Here is a 25,515-nt window from a genome sequence, read left to right as displayed (position 1 = left end):
TTAACTCAGCTTTATAAGTAAAACCAACAGATCTGATTTTTTTTTTTTTAATTTTATGTGTTCCCATTGTTTAATTCTCTTAGGGTTTTGTCCTTGAAATAAAACTATTGTACTATAAAGCTATAAGAACTATAAATAACTTTTTTTTTTCAGTTTCCAGCTTGGTGTCTGAAAAGCAAGCTGTGGCTTGCAGGTTTCAGACACCAGTACAAATTACAGCAGCAAAAAAAGCCAGAATCTAGCAGCTAGTTTTACTGGTGTGTTAACAAGGAAGAGGAGAATTTAGTGCATGTTTTGTCCTTTATATAGATTCTTCACTGTTGTCAGTCAAGTAGCTGTATGTTACACAGAAGACCCAGTAAGAGCAAATCACAGCAGTAAGATGTTTCCTTGTTACTCCTCACCTGACTTCAAGGGATTTCTGGTCCTCTCCTTTCCTTCCCACGCTGGAAGTGTGCGTTTGCATGAGTATCATAACTGTCATAAAACTGCAGCTCTGCTGTACAACACTTAGTAGCTGTTGCTGTAAGTCAGTTCTAGTGCTGATTTTATCAAGAGTACAGGATGTTCTTGGCAATGCTTATTCTCAGATCTCACTGCAGTCCAGCTCTCTACCAAAGTAGCTTGTTTTCTGTGGTCTGTTACTAGTCATATGTGCTTGTCCTTTGCAAGTTCATATCTTGCTGAATTTTGTCCTTCTGGGAAACAGTCTTAACAAGTTGCATACTTCTTGACGGGTATGTACTTTCTAGTCTCAGATTAAATCTTAATGTTTGTATTTACTTTATCCTTCTCTAGAACATACCAACGTGGATATGAGGAACATAAAGAATTAAAAAAAAAATAGGCAGAGAGAGGCTGGAAGGGGATCTAGAATAGAGGTTGAAATGGTCTTAAAGGAGAAAGAGGACTGAACAGTGAGAGAGGAGAGTAATAAAGGAAAGGGTAAAGTGGAGGAGATTGTTGCCATTCTTTAACAATTCACCAAAAGTAATTTCTGTCCTTTTAGCTGTTCCCCTGCAGTTCCATTTTCTAGAGCTTAGTAGTACCTGAGCCCGTCTCTCTCTCCCTCCTCTTTGGTACTTCTTCCTGGGTTTCATTTCTGTGCTTTGTGAAGGAGTAAGTAGGCTTGACTGTACTACATCTTTACACTCTGTTTAAGTAAATAGATCTCAGGTGAAAACTTTCGTGTATTGTTTATGTTTCATTGCTATAGCAAGTTTGCTACTACTACTACCACCAAAAATGGTATATTTTCTGCTGAATTTAATCTCCTGTATCAGTGGCCCATTTAATTATTTTTGATCAGTCCTGTATTTGCTCTTTAACTAGCATTCAGTGAGTGCTATCATCTCAGTTTTTCCAAAATTCAGAGAGCTTGAGGATCCTATGCAGTGATGCTTTTCACTGCTGGATGGAAGATACTGTAGCGTGTCTTACAAATATGGTTGTAGAACAGAACCTCATTTTGACGATGTTCAAGGAATCGCTGAGCTGTTCTGCTGGGTAATCAATTTTTTGGTTGACTGGCAGCCTGGCCCCTGTCAGCTTTCACAAAGGACTTTTCGTTCCTCTCAGAAGTCTAAAATACATTACCAGAAAACATAACTATATATTTTTAGAGAGAGTGGATTTCATCCAGAGTTTGTTCATTTGAGCTTTGCATTTAAATAAGCAAAGAGGATTTTTTTTTTTTTTTTTTTTTTTTTTTTTTTGAAACACTTAGAGCATTTGAGCTATGAACACTGAATATACACATATGTTAAGGTGCTCTGTGAGTTCTGGAAATTTTCTGAGTGATATGAAAAAAGAGTAATATGTCTCTAAAATATTTTTAGTGGTCTGCACTAAAAGGTTATGAAGAAAAATAACTGGTAATAGGAATGTAAAGAGAAGACAGAGACAGGAAGAATAAAATGGGGAAGTTGGGACAGGTAAACAACTTGTTCATCTGTTCATCTACCTAACCATGTAGAAACAGTTTACATAGGGGCAGGGAATGGTAGGTGTAGATAGTGATGTATTCTTTTCGAAGTTCCCAGTTGTATATTGACATTAGAAAGGTTTATTTTGCTTTCTTTCTCCTGCTAGGTAAAACAAAGAATGCACATTTGGTACACCAGCTTTGTGAGCTGAGCTAGATCTGTAGATTTAGACTTAGGATGTGGCAAAGTAGTTTTTGTAACACTGGAGTAAGAGACTTTTATCACCTCTATCTATACTGCTATCTGTGCTGCCTTTTTTCTGTGAGATACCATTCCAGCTTCCAATAGTCACTACTTCTGTACATCACATTCTATCTTTAGATGAGTTGTTTTAATTAGCAGACTAGACAACTGCAGTAAATATAGAGGTCTCAATCTGAAGGTGTTTGTGTATAAATGTTCTTACAGCGTAACTATAATCATGTTTTCTGTGTGGCAGTAAGTGATATGGATGAAAGAGTCTGGATAATCTCATGAAATTTTAGATACTTGCTTGCTCAGGGCAAAAAAATTGGTGTTCTGGACTTGATATTTTTATTTTTCTCCAGATACCCCATCACAAAGGGTTCAGTTTATTCTTGGAACAGAAGATGATGACGAGGAACACATTCCTCATGATCTTTTTACTGAGCTTGATGAAATTTGTTGGCGTGAAGGAGAGGATGCAGAGTGGAGGGAGACAGCAAGGTGAGTGTTTTCAGGAGTTTTAAAAATTTTCTGTAGCTATTGGTTGTTGGTGTATTGAGGAACGATTTCAAAGCTGTCGCAAACTCAGGAACAGATTTTGGATATAAAGCTTAAATAAAGCAATAATTTTAATGCTTAGACTGCTAGTGTTACTACAGCATTTGTAATTTCCCAGAGCCAAATGTTTTTATCTGGGTTTATGAAATATAGGTCAAAATGAATACCAAGGGGAAAAATCAAAGTAAACATATCATATATATGAATTAAAAATTACTGGTTTTATTAATATTTTAGCTCATCATTTTAAGAAACTTTGAAACTCCATATTCTGTTTGAATCCTCAAGAAACTGATAAAATTGCTCTTACAAAAAGATTAAAGGAAGAAATGAGATTACTTTTGGAGCAATAACACTTTACATATTCTAACTATCAGTGAACAGTTGATTTTGAGACTTTGAATATTCAATGTTGGGTTATTTTATTTCCACAAAATTAGTGCAAAATGACTGTTTAGATTGCATTTCTGCTGAAAAAATTAATATTGGAACAGAACTTTTTTTTTTTTTTTGCATGTTTGTTTCCTTGAGCTCCTAAATGGGGGATGACTTGCTTAGTTTCATTAAGACTTCACATTTCCCAGCAAGCCTTGCTTCATTTTTCTTCTTAGAACCTTAATTCTCTCTTTCCCTGCCAGTACTTGTTGACAGTGTTCCTCAGTGGTGTCCAGAAGTCTGTGGACTGCATCTTTGGTGTCAGTAGGATAAAAATTGTGGAATTTCTGATAGGGGAACTATGTATGTGGGCTGCTTGTCATGAATACGGCTGTTAGCTTTCCCTTTAATTTTACTGCAAATTCCTGCTTTCCCAGAGGGCCACAGAATTTTCCGTGACCTTCCCTTCCTTTATGTGTCCACAGAAGGCATAGACAGATGCTAAATATAGATCTTTACATGTAGAAAAATTCTCATATGGGGATTGTGCTGCAAAATGAGTGTTGTAGTGTTCCTAAATAATCTTATTAATATTCAGAGAGAGAAAATTAATCAAGTTAATCATCTGTAGTGTTCTCATACTGATTAGGAATATATAGGACCTCTTCTAGGAAGGGTATCAGCTTCTATTGTGATTAAAAATAAAAATCACTGTGGCTTATGTTATTTTTAAGCAGGGAAATAGCAGCTTCTTTAGTTCAACTGAAAAAAACCCTTTGCAAATCATCAAAGAATTGTGTTTATGAAAAATTATAACAATTTTTATTAACATAAAGACTTAATCAGAATAGAATTTGAAAGGAATAGGTGAAATAAAGAAATTTCTATTTAGATTGATCTGTCCATATGTACAGCCTTTCCAATTGTCAAATGCAAGCTAAAGAATCAAAAATGTTTAACAGAAACAAGCTGAGATTGTTTAAAAAAGACAGGAAAAAACAGCCAAGAGAACTATATTTTTGGAGCTCAGAAAATACAAGAGTGAAGTATAATAGCTAATAGTAAAAATTTCATTAACTTTAGAAACAGGATGAAAACAAAGAAAGAGTGGAGCTGCCATGCAGAAAGAACTGGTCAAGATAAATGATCTTTTTCAGTTTTGATCCAAAAATGTCAGACAGCATTTGACATGGGTTGGCTGGCTGTTAGAAAAGGAGGGGACAGCAGTAAAACGACTAAATTCAAAATGAAGGCAAGAGTCTAAGTGCTTTATCTGTGCAAATATGAGGGTGCAATAATTTCCATCCTAGAAAGCTGAAAGAACACATATTTCATGGGTATGGTAAATCCCGTCTTTCTGTGAATCTGTCAGGTGGGTTGTTGTAGTATAGCAAACACAGCAACACTATTCAAGAAAGGATAAAAATGGTCAGAACGAACGGAGTCAGATATCTGATAGTCAGATTTCAGAGCTGTGCAAGGTTTAGAACAATATTTGAAGGAACGAATGATTATAGACTAGGAGCTAAGTAGAAAATTGGATAAAATGCAGTACAATGGTGTATCATGTCAGACTAACTTAATAATGCTACTTAATCAGATAATTGATTTCTGTTTTTCTGACAAAGAAAAAACAATCTAATTTTTTTTTTAAGTCAAGCATTTGATATGATACAGCAGTGGGAATTTATTACTTGAACTGTTTTAGTGTAAAAATTATATTAGTGGGTGAGGAACTAATTGAAGAGGTGCAGCAGGTCATGCTGAAAGATCAAACTATTAGTGTGAAAGGTAGTGACAACTAACTTCTGAAGAATTAGTCAGTAAATGGCTTTATTATTGAATGACAAAAAATAGGATTATAGTAATGAAACTTGCTGATGATAAGAAATTAGGAGGTATTGTTACTCTAGAAATAGATAAGGATATCATACACAAAGAAGAGTAACAGTAAATGGGATGGTGTTTAATATGATTGTATACTTGCAAATTAATAAAATGGATAATTTTCAGTACTAGTGGTTGATTCAGGACTTCAGAAATACTGATTTGATTAAAAGTGTGGCATGGAGAGGATACACCCTGAGTTTGTTGCTGTTCCAGCTTTGTTATATGTTTTCCATCTGTGTGGAAAATGTCACTGGAAGTATTTGTAAATCTTATTGTGTGGCTTTGGACATAGTTCCAGGTAGATGAATTTAAATGCAAGCAATACAGAGGAAGACTCGGTCATTAATTGCATTTAATGAGAGTGATGACGCTAAGTGGCTCTGTATTCATTTCACCAAGCTCTGCATCGACTGAAATGTTGAGTTGACTCTGATGCAGTAAATCTGTATCTTCATGTTTTCAGTTTGATTGAAATTGCATGCATAGTTCAGCCTTAACATTTTTTAAAAATATCTTGAGCAAACTGTGTAAAAGTGTTTGAGACATTTTGTTCTTGGTTGATCAAAATAGTAACATACCAAAGGGAGCCATGGATAAGATTTGACTGAAGCTTGGTGTTCTTTAGGTAAATCTCCTCTATTCCTGTTTCATTTGTTTGGAAGAGTAAGTCCTTTTCTAGACTTTTTTTTCTTTTCCTCAGCAGTTAGGAGACTCCAAGGTTTGCCATTCTCCAGTTTCCATAGCATTTCTCATGAGCAAAAGAATTCCTGCAGGTTAAGTAGTAGGAGCAAGAAAGTGCACTGCTGTTACAGCCTATTCCATTGCAAGGTCTGACTTAGGCTGTACCATCCATGGAATTAGTTAGCAAGCAGAATGGAATAACTTAGTTATGTTGATATAGTGATAAAATTAATTAATTTTTCCCCACTAATTCATTTCAAGCCAGAAGAAACACGTACCTTTTAAAATCAAGTCAGTCTTATTAATGTAATGTTTTGTATGTGGCCCAGCTGTACAATTGTGTAGAGAATGCATGATGCATAGTTTCTATCCCCCCAAAAATATTTCCAGTAAGTTTGTGGAGAAACACACTGAGGCATAACAGTTGGGCTTATTTTATACACACAATAGTATAGTTGCAAATTGCAGCTATTAGGAAAGCAATTAATGTTCAAATCTATCCTAATAGCCTTTTGTGGTCATGGCTGGAAAGTAGTGCCTGATTTGTAGCAGGTTTTATCCAAACTGTTGGGACTCACTTATCTGCTAATATCAAATGAAAATTTCAGGAGAACATCACTACATTTCTGGAACAGAGAAGAGTATGTGGTAAGGAGGAAAACAGAAGGATACTTTGGAACCAACAGGAAAGTGTTTAGGCTTGAATTGTAATGAAACAGTACAGTTATGAATATAAACCTCTGTCCATAGTTTAGAAAGTAAATTGTTAACAGTGACTAGAAAAAGGATGTACTATGGAAGAATTATGAATATGAAGTGAAAATGCATCTCCCCTGGATCAAAACTTTCTTTCAAAGAAAACAGGTCACAAAAAACTTAGGCTTGTTGCTTCTGCTTTGTTTCCGACGTGCTTGTTTACTTTGGTTCATTTTCTAATCAGCGTAGGCAGGCAAAAGCTCATGTGGAAATTTATACAGATTGTAAGATTGCATTAATAATGTTGGCTCTTGAGCAGGTTCTAAGTGAATACATACTCCACCTCCCTGCTGCAGACATAACAGACTATAAAATAGATCACGTTCAACTCATATTCACTTCATATTGTGCACCAAAATGTTGTAACTGAGTCTACAATGAAGTGTGCACGCTCTTTTATTGGCTCCTGAAAAGTCGATGATGACTTCAGAAGATGTAACGTATATACGAGTAATATTTTCTCATATTAAATATGAGTAATATTTTTCCCTCTAGTAACATACCTTGCTGAAACTCGTTAGCCTGTTTTGTTCCAGCAAGTATGCTTTCAGAGGAACTAAACTGTATTATTGATTTACCTGTGCTAGTCTTTATTAGTAAAAGAAAGCCATATGAATGAAGCTGCTCTTCTGTGTGATCAGGCACAACTAAGACAGCTCTAAATATATTGCAAGCACATGGGGTACATGTGACACATGACCTTAATATACAAATGGGGTTGGTGTTGTTTTCTGGGAAATTATGAAAGGCTTTTGTTTATCAACCGTATCAATTTAAGACGTTAAACTGCAAGAGTAAATACATTAAAATTTGTCTTTTTCTCTGAGAAACTGAAAAGAGTAGAAGATTGGCAAACATGCCTGCATTTGGATTTCAAAGCCATTTCTATCCTTGAATCTTGTACATGAATTTAGAGGATTGTTAAAATGGTATTATAATTTTTAAAACCACTTGAACGCTTAGAATTGAACAACTATGTGTAAGATTAGAGATTTGTTTGGTTTATGTTTTCTGCTGCTGTTTCTCATTTGATATGTTAAATAAGGATTATCTGACGTAACAGAGGAATAATTCTGTAAAGATAAAAGGTGATAAACGTGATTTTCCCTTGATGAGATGAGTAAACTCATGTAATGCTTATTAAAATAAAACCAGAAGTTTATTCCAAATGTAAAATTCTCTCAGCTGGGTATGATTTACGTTTATGTACTAGCCTGTTGGCTCATTAAGTAACAATGTATGATAATGTATTTAAACACATTAAGTTTTAGTAACAGTAGGAAATTGGATGCAACCCATAGAATTACACTAATCAAATTTATTGAAACTCAGATGGAGATTATCATGATGGCAAGTATGATTATTTGAGCAGTAGCAATAGTTTCCCATGGATTTTTATGTTGTGTGTAAGCTTTGATGTCCGATTGCCACCATAAACTCTTAATTAAGCTGTTTTCAAGATGGAGACTTTTCTTGTCTATATGTCCCTAGTAAGTTATGAGCTCCGGTTATGAGTCTGCCTCTGTCCAGTCACCTATCTTAATGAAACTTTTAAGAATATGTTTGTCTTTTATCACTCATTTAAAATCTGTTTAGAATTGGTCAGTATATTCAAAATAGGTAATATCAAGGACACACTGCAGGGGTATAACCAGATAAGCAATGTTGAAAACTATTTACGTGAACAGAAGGTAATGACAGAATGAGGTTTCTGATGAGGTTCTGTAAGAATCTATGCTTGGATCATTGTTTTTAGGATATATGTAGCATGATTTTTAATCCTTTTTCAAATCAGTATGAAACAAGATGATGGTACATCAGAAATAATTGGGAATACCCAAGTGCAAAGATTGTAATCTTATAAAACTCCTAAAGAGATTAGAAGCATGCACAAAAATAGAGATATGAGAAGATAAAATATGTAGATATTTTGCAGAGCCTTAGGAGGCAATAGTTTAAGCAGGACAATTAATGCAGCATGTTTGTGATATTATGGCCACAATTAGGTCTAGCATATTTTTAACTTGGAAGCATGAGCGCCATGAGTAAGCTAGGAGCAGCCTCTTCTTATGGAGTTCAAGTGCAACTGCAAAATGACAAAAATGTAGAACAACTTTTTTTTCCTTCTCTTATGCTTCTTAGTAACTTTCCTGAGTTGTTGTAGCTCATCCCTTTCAAACCATGGCTTTGAATTTGGTGGGGCTGGGGTGTGTTAATTTGTTTGATGTCCATTTGGACATGGTTTTGAAAATCTATTTGGAAAACCTCATTTGCATATGCAAATTCAGTTTCATGGTTTGGCTCTGTGGAAGTAAATGTTTGTGTGTGCCGTGTGCTTGCTGCTTGTCTGGAAGAATGAAAAGGTAAAGGAGATAGCCTGGCTAGGCTGGGAGGAGAAGAGAGGTTGCAATGAAGGGAGTGGAGAACAGAAGTCTGATGGAGAGGAGGTCTCATGGGTAAAGATGAGATACAGGAACTGGCCAGCACAGAGGAAATGGAGGGAAAATGTTTAAATACAAAGAGAAGGAGAGGGCTAGACACAGGAGATTGGAGATTTTGGAGGAGCCAAGGAGCTGGGGGCAAATTGTGTATGTAAGTAACGGGGGAGTGATGAGGAGGCAGCTGGTACAGGTAGAAGAAATAGAATGCATGAAGGAGGGAGCAGACAGGCTGGTGATGAGTGGGTCACTGAAGGGGGTGGCTGCTCACAGGATGGCATCAGAAGGGGAAGAATCTGGTACACAGGGACTGAAAGGAGGAAAGTATCTAAAATATGGGTACACAGGCATATTTCACAGGCAGGAGCAGAGCTAGGCAGGTGGGCCAGGAACAGAAGACAGCTGTGTTTGCTGTGTTACTGGGCTGCGAGTCTTGGTAAAACTGGAAACTGCTCAGCTTTAGAGGTCTTAAGGCTCTACGCTTCCCTGCTGTCTGGAAATAAGTGTGAAGGTGCTGTCAAGGTGTGAGGCTCTGCTTGACTTCTGTGCTGCCTGGTCCCTACAAAATAGCTGAGTGCTGTTGAGTCAAGCGATAGAGGCTTTTGCTGTGGCTGCAGCTGTTCAAAACTTGCCAAGCTGGCAGGCTGCATGGCTCCACACAGCAACATCTGTGTATGCTTGAAAGACTTAATAACTTTAATCTAAAACACTTTTGCATATTTCAACAGACTTCTCTTTTGTTTGTTTGTTTATTATTCTTTTAACATTTTTAGTGTAATTTTTATCAGTAAACAATCAAGAAGTTGTGCAAGAAAGTTCATCCAGCTGGCTAGTAACAAAAGACTTGATCCTCTCATGCCAGTTGCATGTGTCCTTTTACTTCGCTGAAGTCTCTCCAGATTTACACTGAACCTCAGAACACGCAAATGATACTCAAAATAGTGAGATATGATGCTGTTACTGGATTCTAAAATGCTATTTCATGTCATTCACATGGCTGTTTTGCCTGAGTAAGGCCCATATTTTGGGGCTTGAAAGACTGTTCACAAGTGTTCAAACATTGTTTGTGTGTGCATGTATGTGCCTCTGGGGTTTTTAATTTTAATGGATTGAACTATTAAGTGGAAAATATCCTAAATTTTGCATAATGTTTACTGTCTTTATGAGTAGCTTAGTGCAACTAACTAACAACTTAAACTAATGAAGTTCGTAACAGTGTCTTTTGTGAAAAGATTGTGGTGGTGATAATGGATGGATTCTGTAAAGTGCGGATATGTCAGTTTATTTACTTTAAATGTCTCTTCTTTGTTGTGTTTAGTCCAAAGTTAAGACTAAATGGAGAAAGTTCTCTCCTGTGTTCTTACTCTGTATAGCTTTTCTTTTGTCTACCACAAATTCTTCTCCTCTATCCTTTTCATACTAGTTGTTCTATCATAGAAATATCGTCGTACGCCAAAGAACTACTTGAAGTTTTTGTAAAGTACAATAACGATTACTTAATGCGCTTTTTGTTTCATCTCTGTGGTCAGAATTTATCTTCAAAAATGGTATAATACAGCATTATATGGGAAGAAGCAGGCAAAGGAAGTTTCTTATATTTCCTACAAAGAAAGAATAAAGTGAAATCTGAAGACATGTTTAACAGTGTTTTTTCAATATCCATGAAAGTAATTTCTTTTTCATTTCTTCTGCACAATGGAATTACAAAATTGGTTGTTTGCACAGGTGGTTGAAGTTTGAAGAAGATGTAGAGGATGGTGGAGAGAGGTGGAGCAAACCGTATGTTGCCACACTGTCACTTCATAGCTTGTTTGAGCTGAGAAGCTGTATCCTGAATGGCACAGTTCTTTTGGACATGAGAGCTAACTCCATAGAAGAAATTGCAGGTATGTATGGATTTTCCACTTACTAGTTATGAAAATTAATCATAAAAATCAAGTGCTTACAATATTGCTTACAAGAAAGCTGTTGCATAATAATCAGTTCAGTTTAGAAACTCCTAGTAAATATTTCACTCAATATATTAGAAAAGAATCAAATGTCTGACACAAATGGTAAATATTTTCTTTATATTTTTTGTATACACTTTGCTATTTTCAGAATCAATTTTTGTGTAAAGGAGAAAATTAAAATGGAGCAGAGAGGACAGTTTGGATATATTTCATTAGAACTGGCATGTTCTCTGCTCCTGCTGTGCCACCTCACATTGTGAATGATGCGTGTGCTAACTTCCACAAACTGAATCTACTGCTATGCTAACTGCAGACAATCTATCATAAAAAAAAAAAAAAAAATTATAGGGAAGTATTCATCATAATTATATAACATGGAAACACACCAGTTTAAAAAACATGTCTCTGAGTTGAGAATGAAACCAAGAACAATAATACTAAGTTTTTCAAAAAATTTAAGATGCATTAACTTCTTTAACTAAAGTTCAGTGCATTTTTTCCAGTGAAGATGTATTTGGCAGTTGCAGTTGTAGAGCTTTTGAGAACAGCAAAAGCAGATAGCAAGAGAACATGAGTGAACATGAGATGAGTCTTGTCCCCCAAAAGTATTAGTGAGATTGAGACTGAATGCCATATTCTGCATTCCTGGTGTTTCCCATAAAGGCTATAACTAGTTACTGCAGGGGACTTTTTTTTTTGGTAGTGTATTTGTTACTGTAATAAAGCAGGTTGTTGGGGGCTGTATGTACAGATCCGTAATGCATGGCCTCAAGGAGTCCTAAAACTACAAAGGTTGCATGGCTGTGCTAGAATCATGCAGTACAGTCTAGTATGTTTATTTCCCTTCCCAAATAGAGCAGCTAATTTGAATGGGATCATTTATAAATAAATTTCTTAATAGACAAGAGCTGAAGATAAAGTCAGTTTCTCTAGTCTATCAAGACAGGGATAATGTAGGTATTACAATATAAATACGTTGGACTTTAAACTCATCATTAAAATGATAACATCTTGTCCAAGGGCTCGCGTGCCCTGGAGAGTTTGTAGTGCTGTGTCCTTGCTCTTGTTTAAAAATCTCTGTCCCTTCCAGCAGAGAAGACATAGAGCAAAGAGATGTACTATTTTATAGTCTCTAATTTTCTGTTTATATACCCTTAGTAAAGGCGAGTGTCATGCTGATGATGGATATTGGACTGGTATCCTTGCATATCTTACATCTACTCAGAAGTTTTACCTTGCTTCTACATGTGGTGGGTTGACCTTGGCTGGACGCCAGGTGCCCACCAAGCTGCTCTATCACTCCGCTCCTCAGTAGGACGTGGGGGGAGAAAATAAGATGGAAAAAAGACTCGTGGGTCAAGATAAAGGCAGTTTAGTAAAGCAAAAGCAAAGGCCGTGCGCAGAAGCAGAGGAAAACAAAAGATTTATTCTCTACTTCCCATCAGCAGGCAATGTCCAGCCACTTCCTGGGAAGTAGGGCTTCAGGATGTGTAGTGGTTGCTCTGGAAGACAAACATTTGTAATAACGAATGCCCCCCCTGCCCCATTCTTTCTTTTAGCTTTTATTGCTGAGCAGACGTCATATGGTATGGAATATCCCTTTGGTCAGTTTGGGTCAGCTGTGCTGCCTATGTCCCCTTCCAAGATCTTGCCCATCCCCAGCCTGCTGGTGAGGGAGGAATATTGGAGAGACAGCCTTGATGCTGTGCGAGCACTGCTCAGTAGTAGCCAAAACCCTGGTGTGTTATCAGTACCTTTCTAGCTACCAATACAAAGTGCAGCACTATGAGGGCTGCTATGAGGAAAAGTAACTCCGTCTCAGCCACACCAAATACACTACCTTACTGTATTTCACAAGATTTCTGAAAATGGTGTTGTATCTGTAAATCATACATTTAATATTTTATACAAATTATATGATATATTGCTATTTTATATAAATATCGTATTAGATTTATGGCATTCTCCATACTGCAAACTTTGCTTGAAGATCAAACATGATGCAACAGATATAAATTGGGAAAAGAGCACACGCACAGAGAAATGGTGCATGAGTGGTTGCTGGGGTCTTTTTGTTGCCTTGTCACAGGCGCGAAGTAGCGCATTAACAGAAAATGTAAAATACACAAGTAAAAATAGAAAACTTTTGTTTACGTACAAAAGACAGAGCAAGAAAATTTTCTAGTGCTCAAGATTATCAAGAAAACTGCTTTATGGGTGATACCTAAGTCTATGTAGGGGCCAGATAAAATTGGTTTTAGTTATTTACATTATCAGGTAAGGGAGATATTGTTCAGTGGGCTCTATTTAACAGTGGAATTAAAATCGGTGCAGCTAGTTGTAGCTGCTTTTTGCATTTACCTTTCCCAAATTGTTTATGTCAGACTGACGCAAGATATTATTAATCCAAATCTGCAGAAACTTGCGTGGGCTTCTGCTCTGTGCCGAGATCTGATTCTCCCATGAATCATGGTCTGAATCAGAGCTTCAGAATTTGTCTTGATAACGATAAAAGATAAATATGAAGAATAAAAAGCAGCTGATTTGAAAGAACGAAGGTGTTTATCAGTAGGCTGCTTTATTATTTATTTATTAAAAAAAATCAAGAAGTACTTAGATCAGCTGCTTGATGTTCTTTTATTGCTTTTTTGCTTAAATGGTACACTAGGATTTTCAAGCTTGAGCTTTACATTTTTAATCCAAACATCACTCAACAACTTCTATAGTCGGCTAAGAGATCCCTTCCAGAATTGATTTTATTTAAGTAGGTAAAAATGTAAGGATTAACACAATAAAAATAACTTCAGCAAACTACTTTCTTTTTTCTTTTTGGAAAATATTGTATAGTGAGACCACAATGAATTAATGTTTATAATCTCTTAATCTTTATTTAGTTATAGTCATTTTGTTTGTTTGTTTAGTTAACGTGTCCAAGAATTCCAGTGTTCATAATACTAATTTGGTTTTGAAATTCATCACAGATGTAAGCTGTCCTTCAGTAGAGAATTTGATGAGTAACTGTAATGCTATTTCGAATCAGTGCTGCTTCTGGGATGTTTTGATTTGTTGATTAGGAAACCTTGTTTCTTCTGAGACCACTCTTTAGGATGACTTGCATGAATTGGCACGCACCATTTTCACTTTAAAAGTACCTGTTGTTGTGGCAGATGTGGGTGTATTTCATTTATTGTTTTATTTGTTCAAACTGGTAAGCATCTCTTTCTGATAAGGTGATCTGACATATGATAAGGTTTGCGTGGGTCTTGCTTTGTCTTTGAGAGAGGTTTTTTCCCCCCCCCCCCCTCCGCAGATTCAATAAGCAATGAGGTAATTTTTTTTTTTTTTTAAACAACTTTGCAGCAGGTTCTTCTGGCAAGTGAATCATTCTATAAATTACCCACGTTCTGTGTCATGTTTCTTTGAAGAGATTCCCCCCCCCCGATAAAGTTGCTATTCCATTTGCTTTCCTCTATTATTGTTATTTGTGTGGTAGTAATGATGTTTTCCTCAATCAAGTTCCTTTGTAATTTGGTACTCTAATTTAACTACATTCGTAGTTGTTGCTCTCCGGTGCTTACAAAGCGTTACAAAGAGTGTGGCACACATTAGGCAGCATTGAGAGGAGGAAAGACTTTAATAATAGTGGTGACAAGCAGGCCACCAAGATATGTGTGCTAGGTATGCTAGAGATTTGATAATTCCAAATAATATGACAGGCTGCTCTTTTTTCTGTATGAACGACTGCTAGACGTGAAGATTAGACAGAACTTGTATCTCTCAGGAAATCGTTTCTTGTCTGGTCTACTCAGTTGCTATTCACTGTCAGTAGTTACAATCCTACTTATCGTGTGCTGTGTAATGCAAACTTTGTTTTCACCCTGGAGCTGGTATGTATTCCAGTTGTACCCAACAGTCCTGACACTGTAGAATTTAACGAAATGGTTGCTCTCACCTATTGGCTTCAATTTTTTTCAACGTTTAACTCTCTTCTTATTTTGCTTGCTAGCCATTCTCATGCTAGGCTTGTCCAGTGATCCGGATGGTCACTTTTGGTTGCTCTTTTCAATGGTACTGTGTATACCACATGTAGGAGAATTTGCAAAAATAGATTGTACCCCGTGGTCTTAAGTGGTACTCCTAAATTAACTTGTACTTCTGATTCATAGTTTATTACTATGGGTTTTGTTTTTTAATGCAATCTGTTGATAATTTTACTGCGTTACTATAGCGCATCATATCTTTTGAGAAAAAGTAAACTAATTGTGCACATGTACTTTTTACTTGCCTTATCACTTTGTTAGGGAGAAATGTGTGTCGTGTGTTTGTTGGTAATGTCTTGCTGCCTGGGCTATATCCCAATATCAAATTATATTTCTGTAAATGCAGTGCCAGTCTTTGTATCCTTGAAAGAGGTATACTTAATCTTCATTGCTAAATTGAGACAAAGAATTCCTATTTGTTTCAGTCAAGACTTTTAATCTATAAACACTTAACTCACTAAGGCATTAAACTCTCGGCACTTGGCCCTTGAAAATTTCTTTTATTAAAGTCCATGTTTTAAGACCTTAGTGGGCTTGTGGTAAATCTGCAGATGAAAAACATCTTTTATACTGTTTGCATGGCTTTCAGAACATTTTGTATTTCATCCCTGGAAACTGATAGTTCTGCGTAAAAATATTCTGGCACCAGTCATGTAGCGAGCATTTTTAAATCATCCTGTCTTCCAGCATGTCCATTCTTTCTTAGATACTTTTTCATCCCAACTCTGTCTTATTAAAAAATGACTTGATCTACAAGACTGTAAATTTCTTTGGACAGGCACCCAATTTTCTTTGTTGATAAAGAGCTTATTCATACCTATGATGCTGAATTCACAGACAATATCTTATTATAATAGAGACTTCTGGGATGGATTTCCGACATTGTCATCATGCAGCGAAATAGCATGTTCATTCCTAAAGCTTCTCAAATGGTTCTTAAATTTTGTGAGATGGATTTTATTTTTCCCTTGAAAAGAGCTCAATTCCTCTGCTGAACTTTATTCTGTTTAAAAATGCATTTTTATTAAACATATTTTTTTGGTTTTTATTAAACATATTTTTTTGGGTTTTTATTACTATTTTTAATATATGACATTCTTTTTTCATGTCTTTGCAGTGACTCCTATATCAGGAAGCTAGCACTCCATGCACAAGGAATTCCTTTGAACGTTTGATGTAGTAATATTTTATTGATCACTTCTGTATAGAACATATGCTAAAAGGAAGTCTGAAAAATCTATGTAATCAAAACAATTTATTTTGGAACTTGTCTCTTGAGGAGGTATTTGCCAGAATCTGGCTGCACCATTAGAGAGCAGCTTCACTGTGTTGTTCAAGTTGGCAGATGAAAATGTTCTCTTTTGATATTTTCATTTAGTTCCTTTGAAACCATGTAGATTCTCAGATTACCATCTGGTTTTTTGATTGTAACCACTGAATGATCCCAAAAGGTTCTTCTACTTAACATATGATGCCATTTTCTGTTGTTTGGTTCAAAAACTGTTCGGTCCAGCCTTTAATGGCAATACTTGCTTTACAACATGAATCACAGATCTCTCATTTTCTTGTAGTTGTGCAGCATGTACTGTCAGCAAATGGCAAACCTTGTCAAATACAAACTGTGGCCGCAGCGTTGCACAGTGGTGCTTTGGTGACTTGCATATTTGAAATATTAGATAGTCCCATTTATTTTAAACAGATTAAATGTAATAATGATTTATTTTTTAAATTCAATTTTAAATATTCTCATGCTTTCCAATCCAGAGGTTTGACTGTTTTTCCCAAGCCGTCTTTCGTATGTTCCTCATGATCGAATTTTCAATCTGTGTAACAGCTTAATCTTGTGATTGAGGTCACTGGACTCTGTGCTCAACAACTGAGGGCATTACATCCCAAGTGTGCAATTTTATTGATTTCTGTAATATCATGTTAAGCTTTCAATCTGAACAAGTCTTCTTTTGCCTTTGTTTGCTTTAAGCTATATTACTCCATAATAACGATATACTTAAACTGGCTCCAGTTTAGATTTTATTTCACTGGAGCCTTTTGTTTCAGCTGCAACACTCGTGTTATGTTTCTGACAGTGCTTTTATGGTAAATTTAACTTTTGTTACAAACACGATAACAAAGTATGGGATTGCCTGTGAGCAGTCTGCTTCCCTGTTTGACCCTACACCTGTCTTTTGTTCAGCTTTCACCTTCTCACTTACCCAGATTTTTGTGTGTGTTTGCTTTATTTACAGTTTACCATGCAGTGATTACCTCTACAGAGAAACCTCTATCAGGTTTTGTTCCTTTGCCTGTGGGCAAATTGTAAATCTCGTACCAACTTCTAAGTAGCATGGCTTTTTTTTTCTGTTTTGTTTTCTATTTTCCCATGTTAACCACAAATCTGGCAATTTTTTAGATTGCACAAGTCAATCTCAGCTTTTATTTTGTGTGTAGAGACAGAACCAATGTCACTCATGGTTCTTGTTCTGTTTCAAGATGCAAAATATATTGTTTTATGAGGTGTCCAGTCTTCTTTCGGTAGCATCCACTGTGGCATGTTAGCATAGCTCTGACTTAAAACTGTACTTGCTCTCTGAGCTGCAAGCTGGGAATTTTAGCCTCATCTCCACTGTTTACAGTTTTGTGAAATGCTTGCTCTTGTTCTTCAGTAAAGTTGCATGCTGTTACTTTAAAAAGCAGACATTTTTCACTCTCTGTGTTTCCTTTTCAAGTAATGCAGCTGAGAAGTTGAACAAAGTAATTTCAGGTAGAGCTGGAAATACAGTCTGTCTCTCAGTGCACTGGAATGCTCTGCCTACTTGGATGAGCGAGCTAAATCCGCTGGCTTAGATAGCTTGTTTATAATCACCGTTGTAAACACTGTAAATGGGTCGTGGTAGACAAATGCAGCCCAAGAATCCTAATTGTTAGTTTGCTCTTGCTCGTAGTGCCTAACTCACTAGAGAAGTGTATATTCAGGTTTCTATTTGAAACAGGTTAAGATATAGGACAGCATTTCAACTGAATGTCTTCCATAAAGCACTGCTTTAGGGTTGCTTGTGTTTTCTTCTCACCTGTCTTTAAGGGAGAGAAAACAACCACAAACCAAACAAACGCTGGCTTTTAAATTAGGTTTTGTAGTCAACTCTCACTGCAATCGTGATGCACACAAAAGCCCATGTGTTCTGTTTTTTTTGTCATTAATCTCTCATTTTGTCCTGCAATTTCACAGTTATAAAATTTGGAAGATTGAGAGGTGTAAATACCGGCAACTTCCCTGGTATATAGAGTTCAGTTTCTTTTGCTGTAAGCTGTCAGTGCCAACCCATATCAGGAGACTATGAGCCCAGCAATTCAAAACTTATATTTCATCTGGTACACAGCTTAAAAAAAAAAAAGAGCTCTGGATCTTGTTTCTTTACTTACCACTGCAAAAGTCAGGCCCAGTTTAGCCTGTTTACCTGTTAGTAATTTCCTTTTGGACTTCACAGGTATTCTGGTGCAAATGCAGTATACCTTCTATAAATGTATTCTATGTTTCACCTGGGAGTTTCGTGTAGTATTGTACTTGAGGTGATGGGCACACTGTGAACCTGGAGCAATGGGGAGCGAGCTGTGGCCACACTTGAGTGTCTCCTTATTGCTTATTTGTTTGGACCTGGGATGGCTCCACATGAATCTCGCCGCATGTCTCTGTACGAAGCTGTAGTGTGTAATAGACGTCTCCAGAGTGAGTGGAAACAGCCAGCCTCCTTTTGCATCCTTGCCGACCCTAGAGGTGGGACAGATGCAGTTTACTGTGCTGGGCAACACATGAGCCGTATGGCATTTGAACTGATTTGAAGTGTGTGCACCCCTGTTGCTTTATTTCACAGCCTGGGTAAATTGTTCACAGGTGATGAGACGTTACATTTGAGTTACTACACTAGCTTATTTAAGTATTCACATTGCTCGCATTTACTCATAAAATCGATTTTATGCAAATGATGTATTGTAACTGAGTCTGAATGGAGAAAACATTCTTGAAACTATATGAAACCCCAAGTTTCTTTGAATCTTTTTAAACAACCAGGGCAGGAAGAATGTCTGTCTTTAACAGCTTGAAAAAATGATTTCATGGTTCCAGTATGAATCAAGATTCCTTACTGAAGAAACATCCTACTTCAGTGTTCCTGATGTCAGCAGAAATGGTACGGTGTGAGCAATTAATAGAATGGGTAACGCTATGCTGGTGGATATTCCACACATTGCATCTTTCTAAAAGCTCCATATGGTTGTGAAGCATCCTTGAAAAATAAAATGGTAAGCTGTGTCTCTAGCTTGAAGGGGGCTCTGCAGAATTTAAAATCATAGAATCATAGAATGTCCCAGGTTGGAAGGGACCCACAAGGATCATGGAGTCCAACTCCTGTCCCTGCATAGGACAACCCCAAGAATCACCCCATATGTCTGAGGGCATTGTCCAAATGCTTCTTGAATGTTGTCAGGCTCGGCACCATGACTACCTCCTGGGCAAGCCTGTTCCAGTGCTCCACCACCCTCTGGGTGAAGAACCTTTTCCTAATGTCCAACCTAAACCTCCCCTGGCATATCTTCCTGCCCTTCCCTCGGGTCCTGTCATTGGTTGCCAGGGAGAAGAGATCAGCGCCTGCCCCTCCTCTTCCCCTTGTGAGGAAGCTGTAGACTGCGATGAGGTCTCCCCTCAGTCTCCTCTTCTCTAGGCTGAACAGACCAAGTGACTTCAGCCACTCCTCATACAGCTTCCCCTCTAAACCCTTCACCATCTTCGTGGCTCTCCTCTGGACACTCTCTAGTAGCTTTGTATCCTTTTTGTACTGTGGCGCCCAAAACTGCACACAGCACTCCAGATGAGGCCACACGAGTGCAGAGTAGAGCAGGACAATCACCTCCCTTGACCGGCTGGCAATACAGTGCTTGATGCACCCCAGAACACGGTTGGCCCTCCTGGCTGCCAGGGCACACTGTTGGCTCATGTTCAACTTGCCATCGACCAGAACCCCCAGATCCCTCTCTGTGGGGCTGCTCTCCAGCCTCTTGTTCCCCAGTCTGTACGTACATCCAGGGTTGCCATGTCCCAGGTGCAAAATCCGGCACTTGCCCTTGTTAAACTTCATACGGTTGGTGATAGCCCAGCTCTCTGATTTGTCCAGATGTCTCTGCAGGGCCTCTCTGCCCTTGAGAGTGTTAACGGCTCCTCCCAATTTTGTGTCATAGGCAAACTTTGATAACAAACCTTCAAGTCCTGCATCTAAGTCATTTATGAAGATATTGAAGAGCACTGGCCCCAAGATGGATCCCTGCGGAACCCCACTAGTGACTGGTCGCTAGCCCGATGTAACCCCATTTACTATAACACTTCGAGCCCAACCCGTCAGCCAATTGCTCACCCATTGCATTATGTGTTTATCCAGCTGTATGCTGGACATTTTGTCCAGGAGGGTACTGTGAGAGACAGTATCGAAGGCTTTACTGAAATCCAAAAAGATGACATCAACTGGCTTCCCTTGGTCAACTAGGTGGGTAATCTTGTCATAGAAGGAAATCAAGTTTGTCAAGCAGGACTTTCCCCTTGTGAACCCGTGCTGGCGGGACCAATGACTGCGTTTTACTCTCAGACTTTAGCCATGTTGCTCTTGTTTTCAAGCTTATCTTTGCCATCAAGAGTGTTACCACTGATGTTGCAGAGGCTTGGGCTTTTAAAAGATATGTTGAAAAAGTTGGGAAGCAACTGAAGTGAAATCCCATAATGATAGGTGCTGATGGAGACAGTCGTTCTCACTACTATTCAAAGCTGTTCAGGTCTTGAAAAAATGGTCAAAATACAGCAATCTAGCAGTAATTTGACTGCATTTAAGCTCCTACAGCTGCTATTGCAAGCGGGTCTGTATTAAACGAATGACAACTGGAGGGGAGTATCAAGGCAAGAAAATGCGTCTTCACTCTTTCTGAATCTGAATGCATCTTCCCATTTTACGTGTGGCAGAGGTGCTACAGTAAAGGGGAAGTTGTAAAAAAAAGAAAGCTCAAGGTAAGCCACTTTCTTCTCAGTTTGGCAGGAAATAAAAATTGTTAGTCACCACACTCCATGGCTTGTGTGACTTAATGAGTCTAGCAGAGCATCTAGGTAAGGAAGAGGATAGGGATATGATTTTCTTTTTCCTGGCATTTTCTCTCCTCAAGTGGATCATCTTAAATATTGACATCATCCTCAGCAGTTAATATATTTTAATATTTAATATGGAAAATACTGTAATTCCAGGAATGACATCGTACAAGTTGAGTTCCACTGATCTGTAAGCCAGGTGATGATCACAACCCAAAATTTGCCTGTTCTAGAGGAGTCCTTTTTTTTCAGCTCTTCCTTTTGATTTCTGTCTTAGAGCAACTCAAAGAAGGTAATTGTCGTTTTTGCATCTTCTACAATTTGTCTTTTGGTAAGCAGAATTAAAAAGGAGGGGGGAGAGGATCATTTCAATTGTGCTTTAGCACAAATGCCCTAAGTTACACATTTATTGTTTATTTTTTTCCTCTGAAGATCCCCTGTCATGTTGCAGAAAGTACTGGCCTGTTTTGGGAACTGTGACATGCAAATACATGTACTAAGGCTATCTGAAGGGAAGATAGTCTTATCCTCAGGGCAGAGGCAGTTCCTCAAAAGGCAGCAGAGTTGAACAGGAAAATGAATCTTTTTCTTGGAGCTGGAGCTTTCTTTTTGTTTTCTCATGTGTTGCAAATTCTCGACTCCTTCTGAAGAAATTCTACTGAAGACTTTATCTTGAACTTGTGTTACCTTCTCTTTTGCCTGTCTGTCACTCATCTTGCTGCTCTGCCTCTCTACCTTTTCCATGAGAGTCTAGAGTAATAGAAAAACTGTGTTGTCTAGACTGGGAAAGCAGAGATAACTGATCTGGTGGTGTTTGAGTTAACCCTGGAGATAAAAGTTCCTTTCAGAGTCAGGTGAAGCACCCTGAAGACAGGTTTTATTAGTTTAGGCACACCACCAGGCAGTATTACTCTTCGTTGTGAGCCCTTTGGTCAACACCATTGTTAAAACTGTGCAGAGTGTAATTGCTGGAGAGAGTCAAAGGCAACATCGAAAACTCTTCATTGTGAGATGCGGATACATCTCTCATGTTTGCATCTGTTGGCAGCTGCATTTATCTGTGGACCTGGCCTTGTCTTTTTGTGTGTGTGTCGTCATAGAGATATAGATTTGTTGGTAGCCTCTTCATAGTAAGCGAAACATGCAGGTAATTTGTTGTTCAGCTCTTAAAGCAGCTATGTATATGATACATTGGCTTGTTATGTGAATATTGAGAACTTCAGAAAAACTGCTGTGTTTTTTAAATGTATATACAGTGCATAGTTGACTGTTAGCAATTAAACTCTGCTTTTAACCAGCATAATTATTTAATGCCTTTTATTATATCTCTTCTTTTCTCTTGCTCTTAGCAATTATCAAAGACCTGACAAATTATGTATCTACCAATGATGCATCTGCTTCTTATTTTTTCTGCTCTGCTTGCTTTTCCACAGTTTACTGGTAGATATGAATCTGACTCCAGCAGAGAATCATGAGCTGTCTGAATTTTCAGTACAAGGAGTTTTTGACTCAGCTTATTATATCGCTATTTTTGTGCAATACAGTTTCTTCCAATGGATATACAAGGACAGTGTGTACTTAAATGCTGTTTTACTTGCTTTGATACAGAATTTCTTTTTTTTCCTTTCTTTTTCTGTTAAGCATTATTACTGTTGCTAGCAGGATTTCCCAAAATAATAATTAACAAAATCCCACAAAATTCTCAAAAATTCTTTCCCATTCAAAATACATAATGCACATATTTACAAATAGTTTTGAATATGAATATGTAAGAATATTTTCTGCCAGTGGACTGCAAAAATGGCTGTAATTTCTTAGCAGGAGGATCAGTTTCACTCACACCTCCACGTAATGATTCTCTTGCAGGAACATGTGCATCTGGCAGTAGAATGAGATCCTATTAAGTATTCGCAAATAATGCAGCAAATTTTCCTGTATTGTCTTATCTGAAATTTCTTTATATTGTACTGAAAGTATTGTAATTATAGTTATAAGAAATAAAGAGCTAGATTGTGATCTCCTGTGGTAAGTATAAACGGAATAAAAAAGTTGTTTCCTCACAGCATGCCAGTCCTCTGTAGCAAATAGGGTAGGGGTTATTTGGAAAAAAAAAAGACATTTTATACACATTATAATCCTGGGTTTAAATGCATTATGTATGGGAGTGCTTAGGGACTGACTTCAAAGTTACACAGGTGACGTTAATTTGGGAACTGCCTATTTTTTGAGGGATTGGCTTTTTTACATTAATAGCATCTTTTTCTATTTTTTTTTTTTTTTCCCTGGGAGTGAAACACTTCTAGATAAAACTTAGAATTTAATTGTATTGTGTTAAAAGAACTGGTAGCTTTCATTTGTAATCCTGTAGGGTACTAATTCTTACTATTGCAAATTAAAAAATAAAATATTTCCTCTTTCCCCTCTTTTATTATGTTTATGTATATATTTTCAGATATGATTCTGGACCAGCAGGTGGGTTCTGGGCAGCTCAGTGAGGATGTTCGTCACAGAGTGCATGAGGCATTACTGAAACAGCATCACCATCAGAACCAGAAGAAGCTGAGCAACAGGATCCCAATTGTGAGATCCTTTGCTGATATTGGAAAGAAGCAGTCTGAACCTCATTCCATGGATAAAAATGGTAATGTGTTGCTTTATTTTGCATTTTGAGCTTTCGATAACATCTGCCTGTGCCATATCGCATGTGCTTTGTACCCACAGCTTGAACTCAGCGTGATTCTGCTCTGAAAAGCTACTGTGTAAAAGTGATACCTTTTACATGAGAGTGGTTCCTCTTACGCATTCAGTAACACACCTGTTTAAATTTGAAATTCAGGTATCCTGCACAATTCAGGACTGTGCAGAGATATTCAAGGGAACTAGCTCAGGTGTTGGAAGCGGGCTAGTTGTGTTAGTGTGCCATTCTGTCCTGGGTGATTGGCATGGCACATTACTCCCGGTGCAGCACAGCTCAAATACACTTCTGGTGCTTTAGGCACTCTGTGCAGTCCTTCAGACTGAACTTGAGTGTCTTTGCACAGTGTTGCTCTGAACTGCAGACATGCTTCATTAGTGCCAGAAATGTGATATGACTGTTTTTGACTTCCGTTGACTATCCAGGGCCTATTTAGTTAAGATGTAATGAATTGTTGGAATAGTTTCTAAGTCTATGACAGAGTATGCATTAGCTAGTGTTCAACTGGTACTTCAGATTTCATAGTTGAGTTTGAGGGGCTGGAAAATGAGAAGAACATTTTCAAGATGACACAGTTGGAGAGATGCTGCAAGAACTGTACCTTGTTCTTTCAGAAAATCCCTTTCTGGAAAATCATGTTCATGAATATGAGAGAGCACGTTTGCAGAGTGGTTTTACAGTAAAATATTGGCTTAACTTCTTTCTTTCTTGCTTTTACAGAAGCCTTTATAAGCTGTACTGTTCTTATAGGTTAATCATAATGAAAGATCATTTCTTATTGCCCCTTTCTTATTTACATAAACACAGGTCTGTGTTATGAAACTTGCAGCCAAATTTTGCAAATATTGACAATTAATTCACTAGAATTATACATCGTAGAATTACTGAGCCTCTGTATCCAGTATCATCACAATACCCACAACATTTTTGTCTGAACACCATTGGACTATAATGACTCTTATTCCAAAAATCACCTTAGGTTTAGCAAAATGTCAGTCCCTTCTGCTGTCTCTCTGGTTCAAGGCCCTGCGGAGCTCCCCTGTCACCCTGGGAAGTGGGGAGTGAGGAAACAGCCATAGCGCAGGGAAGGTGCAGGAGGCAGCTGCGTGCTGTGAGGCATAGGGCAGGAGGGGAAAGAGTAGTGGTGCGGCTGTTCTGGAAAGATGGGGCTGTTGGTATAAAGAAGAACTTTGGTTTCAAGGAAGGACCTTTTCTTTCAATCATTGCCATATAAAGTTGTAATAGGTACTTCTAAATCTAGCTGCTTCTCTGGGGAAGACTCAGACCTGAAAGGCGACATATAATTTCATCCGAAGAGGGTATTAAATAGAAACATATTAATTACACCAAAATATCATTTCAAGAGTAAAGAAAAAATAATATTTATTAAGATGTGTGTGATTATGCCTATGGATGCACAAGAGTAAAAGTAAGTGGGATGATTGTCCATCCTTTTTAAGGCAACTTTCCTGTTGATTTGTGCAACTCTTGCTGATGACTTTAAACAAATATTCATGAGACACTTGAGAAAGTTAATGTTATAATGTTCCTATTCCTCAATTTCCACAGGATGCAAGATGGCAGCTTGCATTCCATAAGCTTTTTGCACTGGATCTGATATAACAAATAAGCAGTAGGTCTCCTTAAAAAGACTCCTCAGGGCAAGCTCTGAAAGTATCATAAGCTCAATTTCATGTAACTTTCTGTGTCTGTTAGTGGAACTGATGCAGTAATTCACTCCAGAAACATCTCACTTTTGCCTAAGTTTCTTCTGGGAGCCTTCATAACTGTATTGAATTTCTCCCAAAATAGATTCTGATCAGGGCAGCACCTAAGTCCATATC

At 37.6% G+C, this 25,515-nt stretch overlaps 1 protein-coding gene across 2 annotated transcripts in view; it reads left to right on the top strand.

Annotated features, from left to right (window-relative positions):
• The window catches only part of SLC4A10 (solute carrier family 4 member 10), a gene marked incomplete at both ends in the record, with an annotated part of 161,699 nt that overhangs the window by 82,436 nt on the left and 53,748 nt on the right, over positions 1–25,515 (top strand). For both annotated transcript variants that reach the window (XM_082313768.1, XM_082313767.1), the window contains 3 exons: positions 2,534–2,672; positions 10,595–10,755; positions 23,429–23,617. In XM_082313768.1, coding sequence (XP_082169894.1) covers positions 2,534–2,672; positions 10,595–10,755; positions 23,429–23,617 — 489 coding nt within the window. The remainder of the gene's footprint in view (positions 1–2,533; positions 2,673–10,594; positions 10,756–23,428; positions 23,618–25,515) is intronic.

This window comes from Platalea leucorodia (assembly GCF_965183815.1).
Source record: "Platalea leucorodia genome assembly, chromosome: 5".
In the NCBI taxonomy this organism is placed as follows: Eukaryota; Metazoa; Chordata; class Aves; order Pelecaniformes; family Threskiornithidae; genus Platalea; species Platalea leucorodia.
This window is presented reverse-complemented; position numbering and strand designations above follow the sequence as displayed.